Source organism: Gavialis gangeticus, unplaced genomic scaffold (genome assembly GCF_001723915.1).
Source record: "Gavialis gangeticus isolate Ggan-Ray unplaced genomic scaffold, GavGan_comp1, whole genome shotgun sequence".
In the NCBI taxonomy this organism is placed as follows: Eukaryota; Metazoa; Chordata; order Crocodylia; family Gavialidae; genus Gavialis; species Gavialis gangeticus.
The window spans coordinates 119,777,912-119,787,776 of NW_017728992.1; the positions used below are offsets into that span (position 1 = coordinate 119,777,912).

Sequence of the window (9,865 nt, forward strand, 5' to 3'; positions counted from 1 at the left end):
TCCAGGTTGAGAAGGACCCATCCACTACCACCCTCTGGGTGCGGCCCTCCAGCCAGTTGGCGACCCATTTGACTGTGTGGGTATCTACGCCACAGCCCCCCAGTTTCTTAATGAGAACGGGGTGAGAGACAATGTCAAAAGCCTTCCGGAAGTCCAGGAAGACTATGTCCACTGCTACCCCTGCATCTAATGATCTGGTGATCTGATTGTAAAAGGCCACCAGCTTGGTCTGACAGGACCTGCCACTGATGAACCTGTGTTGGTTGCCCCTAAGCATGCAGTCCCCTGCTGGCCCCTCCTGGATGTGTGCCAGAATAATTTTCTCAAACAACTTGCCTAGGATTGAGGTAAGACTAACTGGCCTATAGCTAGTCCACTATGTATCATCCTGCACTGCCATGCAGGCACTGCCCGCCCAGTTGGATGCAGTGGCTGCTGCCTCTCCTTGTGTGCCCCACCCCTGCATCCGGCTGTGCACCACACCCTCCCCTTCTCCGCATCCAGCCGCCAGGGGTACCCTGATCGAAAAAGGTTGAAAACCCTTGAGCTACTATAAAGGATATTTATGCACATACTTTCCATGTGTCAGGCATCATTTGTTAACTTCCCAAACTCTCTCAGAAGCAGAATGTCTTTGCAAATGCTAACTGAAGAGCCACAGATATTCCTGGAGAAATCTGGGTGGCTTAACCATGCTATTCTGCACTTCCAACTTCCACTTAATTAATGAGAAGACCTCCAGAGCCAAACCTTCTTTCAGGCATAGTTGTAAAGTTCATGTGCCTTTTCAAACACAGGAGTTCCCAGAAATGCTTTGCTAGGTGCTACAGATCTGTCTGTTTAACATTTGAAAGAATTCCAAGCACGACTATTAGTAGCATTTGGAGTTTTGCATTCCCAGGATTCATAAAGGTTTTAAGTGCAAGAGCAGTGACATTTCAGGTCTTGTTGGTTGAAAAGGGCAGAAGCAAGCTTGTCACCCCAAATTCAATTATGGGAGAACAGACCTTCTGTCTGGCGTTTTAATGAAACAGGTGAAAGGGTGAGCCTCCTTGGATGAGATTGAGATTAAGGGACAGCATATAGACTGCAGCTAGATGAGGAGAAGCAAAAATAGATATGTTCACTGCTGCAAGCATTTCAGTATTTCTTGAGCTCAATGGGACTGCTCATGTCCTTAAGTCTATAGCACTGCTAGCATGCTTTATTTTTAAACACAAGCTTGAATTCTTTGTTTGATCAGGACCTAAAGAGGTGAATGAGTAACAGGTCTACAAGACACAGCAGAGGGTTTAGTTAACCATTGGTTGCTGCTTCCCCAAGAGAATGTCAGGTTCAAGTTGTGTGCACAGTGGGCACAAAGGACACTTTGAATACCCACAGAATCATAGAAAATGAGGGTTGGAAAGGACCTCAGAAGGTCATCTGGTCCAACCCCCTGCTCCAAGCAGGACCATCCCCAACTAGATCATCCCAGCCCAGGCTTTGTCTAGCTGGGTCTTAAAAACCTCCAAGGATAGAGAATCCACCACCTCTCTACGTAACCTGTTCCATTGCATTACTACCCTCTTACTGAGAGTTTTTTTTCTAACATCTTCCCTTGCTGCAACTTGAAACCATTGCCCCTCGTTTTGTTACCTGCCACCGCTGAGAACAGTCTAGCTCTATCCTCTTTGAACCCCCCACCCCCTTTCAGGTAGTTAAAGGCTGCTATTAAATCCCCCCTCAGTCTTCTTTTCTCCAGACTAAATAAGCCCAGTTCCCTCAGCCTCCTCCAAAGTCATGTGCCCCAGCCCCCTAAACATTTTCTTTGCCCTCCACTGGATTGAGTGCATACTTGGCAAATTTGTGAACAACACCAAGTTGAGTGGAATTTCAGATGCTCCAGAGGGTAGGACTAGGATCCAGAGTGACCCGAATAGGTTGGATAAATGATCCTCAATCAATAAAACAACATGCAACAAAGTTCTGCATTTAGGACGAAATAACTGCATGCACAAATACAAACTGGGGAGTGAATGGCTAGGCTACACTAGTGAAGAGAGGGATCTAGGGGTTACAGTAGACCATAAGTTGAATATGAGTCAACAGTGTTCTCTTGCAAAAAAAGCCCAACAAAAAACATCATCTTACTGAGTTGTATTAACCGGAGTGTCACTTGCCAATTGCAGAAGTGATCTTTTGTTCTGTTCAGCACTGGTGAGGCCTCACTTGGAATGCAGTGTCCAGTTTTGGGGCCTACGCTTTAAGGAAGATGTGGACCATTTGAAAAGAATCCAGAGCAGAGCCACAAAGATGATTAGGGGCCTGGGAGATGAGATTTATGAGGAAGGGCCAAAAGAGCTAGGGTTATTTAGTTTGGAGAAGAGAAGACTGAGGGGGGATTTGATAAGTCTTCAAATACTTGAAGGGTGATTTATAGAAAGGATGGAGATGGACTTTTCTCTGTGGCCATAGGGGACAGTGCTAGGATCAATGGCCTCAAGCTGCAGCAATGGAAATGTAGGTTAGAGATTAAAAGGAATTTTCTGATTGAGGGTGCTAAAGCATTGGAATAGGCTACCTAGTAAAACTGTGGCATCTCCATCCTTGTAAGTTTTCAAGAGTAGGTTAGACACGCACTTGCCTGGAATGTTTTTAGTTCGGGATGATTTAGATTACCTCATGAGGTCCCTTCCAGCCCTATTTCCGTATGATCTTGTTGGAAAGAGAACTTTGTCAATGTCAGTAAAATTGCTTCAACTATCACATCAATTTGTTGGCAGATTTTTTTTTTTTTAAGTCACCCATATTTCTTTGGTTGATTTGAGAAAGTTAAATGTAAAAACGTAATATGAAGATCCAGCATGTGATCAAAATATGTGATACCAGCTTATTGTCCTTAACTAGGAACAAACAGCTGTGAAAACGTGGCTTAGCAAATTAGTCAGTCTAATTCAAGTATACGATGCAAAAATCCAGTATGATGAGTATGTCCTGGTGATGTGTACTGGGGCTAGGGTAGAAATCATAAATTATTAAACTCTAGCAAGATTGTCTTAAGATTTTTATTAACAGTTTTAAAACTAACTAAATCTCTGGTTTTAAATGAATTCAGCCTAAAGCAATATGGAAATGGTTTGAATTAAAACTGACAAGTGGCTAATACCAGTATATAGAGAGTCTAAACAAGGAATTTGGCAGAAGGCATTTTGAGTTGAGAAAACTGAGTTTTGTGAGCTTTGTTCCCAAATGCCAACAGCTGTTCTTCCTCCTGATAAACTTGAAGTGATTAGTGTGATTATGGTTACAAGAACTATTTTGAAATATGACACACACATCTAATCTTGTATACAATTTGAACCAGTTGTTAGGAAACTCATTTCCAGATGATCAAAGAGTATGTCAAATACTGGAAACATCCTAACTGGCATTCTGATGTTATCAACACTTCCATATTACATGCACCTCCTTTCAGAGACAGATTCTTCCTCCATGCCACTGATCACATTGTGCCCTTCTTTTGTTCTACTCAGTCATTCTTGACCTTCACACCCCAGTGCTGAATCTTGGTGGTAGAATTAGAGGCAGCAATGTAAAGGTATTGTTTCTATATCCTGTCAAGTTTAACAGCTACAACTGTTAAATCTGAGAGCATTCCATTATACTTTACAGTTAGCATCCTGTGTTAGATCATAAATTGGATAAGAGATGTGCACTCTGGTTGAATATCAGTTAGGAAACAAGGTGCGTCTCTGGTGAAACTGTTAAGAAATATTCTGACTGTAGAAAAATCCTGAAACATTTTGAGGAAAGCAGCTATGCTTTGCTATCTGTAATCATACCAAATGAAATCTGACGCAGCCAACCGGGTGGTTGTACAGTGGAAAACTTACACATTTAATGAACACATTCATAATATTACGTCCATAACAATGTGCCTGGGCATGTGTGCTTGTGACTTCACTAACAAACACAGATAAAAAGACTCTTGAAAGTCTGGGCTGGAGGCCCGTGGCAATTATGTTTACATATAGGCTTCTTGTCAGGCTGCAGCACAAAATAGATATATTTTGCCTTGGGTACTAATTGTTGCAGAATAACGGTGCAAGGCTTCAATCCTACAAGATGCTGGGGCCATTTAGCCCCTGTCTAGCCAAAAACTGAAACTCATGAATAGTCTTATTGGGTATAAAGGGCTCTTGTTCAGTACAGCAGCTCTACTCACCTGCTTAAAGATAAGTGTATATTTAAGGTGTTTGGTTTTTAAATTGTGGTCAGGGGGTGGATCATTTTGCAAGGTCAAGCCCATGGTGAAGTGGAGTTCTTCTATATGTTCATTATTGAGCCTATAGAAAAAATAAAATCAGCACAAAAGCATGTGGGACTGTTGTATCATTAGTTATCTTTTCACTGTTTTCCATAAGGGTCTTGGCCTTTGCGTGTATTTATAGAGCATCAAAAGACTCTTATTCTGTGACATCTTGTTCTTCTAGTATCCTCCAAAATTTATTGTTATACAAAAGCAGGTACTCTTTATAGAAAAGCAGGGGAAGTTTTTAGCATTTTTACCAAATTAAGGGCAAATTTAAAGATGCCCCAAACTAAGGATTCTAGTCCAGATCCAAATTCCATAGTCCAGACCTATTTCTATGATAGGCTCAAACTGAAAGTAGAAGCAAATATCTCTGAACTTTGAAAGGTTTGGAAAATGTCATAGGTACTTTGAAAAGTTTGCATATAAATTCTTTGCCTCAGGCTCATTTTCGTTGTTAATACAATATTTACAGGGAGTTACGACACAGATGTTAAAAGCATAGGCTCACCTTTGAGAGCTACAGGAGGCCTTTCTTTGTTTGTGTTCCACCAAGTGACTTCTTTTGAGGGAATAAGCTAATGGGTTTATTTAGACAGTCTGTGGACTGTGGTTGGCAGAACTTGCATGCATATAGAAATTATTCATATAGATATTCAAATATGCAGAAAATCTACAAATTAAAATGGCTTATCCAGCTGTAGTGCAGATGTTTCCTTATAAGCTAAACTGGTCAAGTAAGAGCATTTGTCTGCCAAATTATGGGGTGATGCAGGTGTGTGTAGTCACTGTGTGATTCAGGAAATCATCAGGTTTTTCTCCAGTGGACTGGTATGCAGGAGAACCAAACCATCTTTCAGGGCACTACAGCTTGCTTCATATGGAGCCATGGCTTCACCCTGTCTGTTCTGACACACTGCACATCCCAGGAAGACCTATGAAAGAATTGGTGTGACTCTCCATATACCCATACAGAACCAGACACAATATGGCCTTCTGATAGAAAAGCGAAGCATCAAACTCCTCTCAGCACTTTCATTCAAGCATATTGTTTCAGCACTCTAGCTCAGAGGCCAAACAAGTGTCTTCCTCTTTATTTCAAGCACTACTGTGTCTGGAAATCAACTAGCAAAGTGTGCTGCTAAATTCAGTCTAACAGTTGCCACTCCAGAAAATAAGTGTTAGTATCTGAAATGTGCCTTGCTTTGCTTATTTTGGTACAATCTACTTCACTGATGCATTCAGATCTGCCAGTTGATAATACGACTTAATCAGTGTTGACAAAAAAAAATCTTTAGTCACTTAGAGATATTATGTATGGGCCAAGTTCTAATCAGCAGGCATCCTGGTTTTCTCTAGTTTAAAAAAAATCCCCAATTTTCAGATTTAAAAAAAGTAACCCCAAATCCACACTTTCCTGTGATTTAAAATGAAACACACACACACACACACACACACACACACACACACACACACACACACACACACACGCTCTCTTTCATTTTAATCGCAGGAAAAATGTGGATTTGGGGTTACTTTATTTAATCTAAAAACTGAGGATTTTTTTTATCAGAGAAAACCAGGATCCCTGCTGATCGGCTATGCTGCACTAAATCCAGAATAACTGCATTGGTTTTAAAAGAATTAATGGAAAAATGCATGGGTATAACTGGCGTGAGATGTCATTTGCTCTATGGCAGTTCTTCCTTCCTGATCAAGCTGCTTTTCCCCATTGGTTTCAGAGAGAGGAGCTTAGAAGCTCAAGCAAAAGAAAAAAATGACTAACACTTTTTCCCTTCCTGGCCTTGTAGTTTTGCTTTAGGAAAAGCAGCTTTGGTACAGAGCATTGTGGACATAATACACCTGGCATTTCCCTTGTTAGTTCTATGAAAATCCTTCTGTCATTCAGTTCCTGATGCTCTTGGCCATTTGCTTTCCTTCATCATATCACTTTGCTGCTCCTGGAAGTCCTTCTGGATTCTTAGAATGTTGCAAGATATTTTAGGAAGGAGCAGAAAAGCAGGGCATAACATGCAATATTTGCCACTGCCGTGAAGAGAGGCAATTTACATAGGAACCAGTGGCCTTCATAAGAAACCACAAAAGAATCAGATGCCCTGTCCTTTTATGGAAAACAGTGTAGAGAAAGCTGATGAATGAGGCATTTATATTCAAGACAGACTGCTCCCATCTTACTCCCCGCAGCTTTTAAGCCACAGAGATGTGGCACTGTTTTCTCCTTACTGATGGAGAAAAGACTTGTAGGACAACTATGTGAAACTTCACATCAATACTGAAAATTAGGGACTTATGTGGAGGAACACCTAGTTTACAGAGCCAAGTTGGACTTAAGTCTTATGTAGGTGCTGAACTGTTCCGTCCTGTCAAGAGTGGTAAATTGTGAGGCATCTTGCTCTTCAATAAGAGTGAAGTAAGCTATCTAGCAAATAACATGGGTTAAGAGCGTGTATATGCACAGTTATCACAGACCAGCTGATGTGCTGTAAATTGATACTCTAGCTTTTTTTTTTTTTTTTAACTTGTTCACATAGCCATATCTTAAGATTACTTTGAGCATAAACTGGTCTGGAGCTGTATAGTAAGTTTGTTCTTATGGACTACAGTATAACATGTAGTTGCTATCAAGCAATATGCTCACTCACTCTTGTAACACATGCAGTTGCTGTCAGGAAGGCCATTTTAAAGGAAACTTCTAGCAAGTGGCTCATAAAAAAGGCAAACAGGCTGTGTTAGGATAGGTGTTAGATAAGTGATGACTTAAATCCTCTAGGATAAGGAAAATTTTCCTTGTTGCATTACTTTGTACTTGTCAGTGCTGAAGTTCATCTGTCATTTTTTTGCCTGCTCACTTAGCTTGCTAAGACCTTTCTGCAGCTCCTCTCCATCAGACTTGGACTTGAGTACCCAGAATAATTTGGTATCATTTGCAAACTTGGAGATTTCACTGTGCACCCCTGTTTACGAGTCACTGATGAAAATGTTGAACAAAACTGAGCCCAGCACAGATCCCTACTATTGAGCTCCCTCCACTGTGAGAAGTGACTATGGCAGTGCAGTTTTTTTTAAAGCCTTTGCTGAGGGACCTTGTCAAAAGCTTTTCAAAAGCTGAGATCATCTGGATTCCCTCTTGTCCATGTGCTTGCTGACACCCTCAAAGAACTCCAGCAGATTGGTGAGGCAGGATTTCCCATAATAAAAACCATGCAGACTCTTCCTGAGGAGATCATATTTGACTATGCAACTGCTGGTTTTATTCTTCATTTATAGATCCTATTGATTTGTCAGGGATGGAAATGAGACTTGCGTATCTGTAATATCCAGGGTCACCTCTGGGGCCCCTTTTTGAATATGTGCACTGTTGGCAACTCCAGTCCACTAGCACAGAGGCTGTTTGTAATGATAGGTTACCTACTGTTGCCAAACAGTTCTGCAATTTCATCTTTGAGTTTCTTTAGAACTCTTGGGTGAATCTCATCCAGTGCTGGTGACTACCTAGTATTTAATTTATCAATCTGTTCTAATACTACTCTGTTTTCATTTCAATATGGCCCAATTCTTCAAACCCATCTACTAGGAAGGATTGATCTGGCATGGGAATTTCCACAGTATCTTCTGTGGTAAACACTGATGCAAATAATCTGTTTAGCTTCTCTGCTGTGGCCTTATCCCTGAGTGCACCTTTTACACCCTGGTCATCTAATGGTCCCACTGAATCAGAAGGTGACAGCCACCTGGTGAAACAGTTGAGAAAATCTGCATTATTAACGTTGGCATTTTTTGTTAGATGCTCGTCAGATTCTTTTTGGCCTGTTTTATTTTGCTTTTATACCTGACCTGCTGGACTTCGCGAGTTTTCTGGTTTCTTCATTTGGGCACAACTATTTTTTTTTAAATGCTTTTTTTGTCTTGAATAGCTTCCTTAACTCTGCTGTGAAAGCATGCAAGGGTTTTACTTGTCTGTTTGGTGCCCTTTCTGATTTGTGCTATCTACCTTTCACAAGCCTATAATTCAGTATTTTTAAAAGCTTCCAAGGTGTCTGAAGGCCTTTTCCATTTTTGACTACTTATTTGAACTTCTAATACATTTCCTCATTGTTGTGTAATTTCCCTTCCTTGATTTGTATATAGGCACATGGTGGACTTTTTTTGGCGCGTTTCCTTTCTACTAGAATGTGGAGTGTGCCAGTGTTGTAGTTATTCCAGAGAGGCTCGCTAACAGATACCTCTTGAAACGTGTTACTCAGGATTCAGTTTAGAATGGCATCTCCCTTTGTGGGTTCTGAGATGAATTGTTCTAGAAAGCAGGCCTTCATCATACCTACAAATGTTATCATGACAGCTTGCCCTGTTGAGTGTTTTACCCAGTGGTAAAACAGGAGGATAACTGAAGTCTCCCACTATTATTGCTTATCCTGTTTCAGCAGCTTGTCTAACCTCCCTGAGCATTTCATGATCACCTTTACCTTCAGGTGAAAGTGGTACAATCCTAGTACTATATTCTTTTTATTCAACTATGGATTTTCTGCCCACAGACCGTATGGTAGTCTTCCTTTCAGATAAGATTTTTATGCTGTTATTGTCTCTGCTATACTATCCTTAACATATGCTGCCACTCCTCTACCTGAACATCCTACTCTCATTCCTATATAGTTTGCATCCTGTTATTACAATATCCCATTGATTATCACCCTTCCACCAAGTCGGTGCAATTTTTTGGGAAAAAGATTAGCAATTAAAGAAAATGTTCCAAAAACCTGATTTCTGTCTCACGTATTGTCTTCCTTGTTTTAGGTATGAGTAATTCTGATGTCATGGTGGCTCTTCAACGTGGGTACCGGATGCCACGTATGGATAACTGTCCAGCTGAGCTCTACGATGTCATGAAAACATGCTGGAAAGATAAAGCAGAAGAGAGGCCAACATTTGATTATTTACAAAGTGTCCTGGATGACTTCTACACAGCAACAGAAGGACAGTATCAACAACAGCCATAGGACATTTTTTTAGTTGGCATAGACTGCTGTTTGGACTAATGGATCAGGCCAATTATTTCATACACTTGGATATATTAAGTCTGGCTCCTGAAACTGAAGGCTGTAATTCCACAAGAAGAACCATTTTACAGAGAAATAACCATATTTTTCTATGGTTAATTGAAATGTTAATCACTCTGAAGTTCTCTTTAGTTGCACTATCTATATTTTACATTTCTTAATAAAGCATCCAAACAAGATAAACTTTGGAAAAATTCCCACCAAATTAGAAGTTTACCATGCATACAGTTGGAAACAGCATTTGGTGAATCTAATTGATGGGACACCCTATAGGAATAATATGAAGGATGAAGGCAAATAGGTTTTTATAAAAGGAAGAATTTGAGAAATCAGGATTTCTTTTGCTCCTGAATCCTTTTTGAAATATAGTATGTTATGAGAACTTATTTTTATATCCTTTGGTTATTTCACATGAGTAGCTGGAGTATTCTCTGGTTGTTAAACATTTTCTAGGATGTAATCATCACCTTTATAAAAAAAAAAAAAAAAAAAAAAA

The 9,865-nt window shown here is 40.3% G+C and overlaps 1 protein-coding gene and 1 long non-coding RNA gene across 3 annotated transcripts in view; one reads left to right on the plus strand and one right to left on the minus strand.

The window, feature by feature from the left end:
* The window catches only part of LYN (LYN proto-oncogene, Src family tyrosine kinase), a 98,909-nt gene extending 89,068 nt beyond the window's left edge, over positions 1 to 9,841 (plus strand). For both annotated transcript variants that reach the window (XM_019527425.1, XM_019527432.1), the window contains exon 13: positions 9,107 to 9,841. In XM_019527425.1, coding sequence (XP_019382970.1) covers positions 9,107 to 9,309 — 203 coding nt within the window. In that variant the 3' untranslated portion in view covers positions 9,310 to 9,841. The remainder of the gene's footprint in view (positions 1 to 9,106) is intronic.
* On the minus strand, positions 4,250 to 9,172 carry LOC109304687. The gene is made up of 3 exons (XR_002099453.1): positions 9,086 to 9,172; positions 5,084 to 5,229; positions 4,250 to 4,328 (listed from the first exon to the last, which is right to left on the minus strand). It is a non-coding gene; the product is annotated as an uncharacterized LOC109304687 (long non-coding RNA).
* Positions 9,842 to 9,865: the final 24 nt, after the last annotated feature.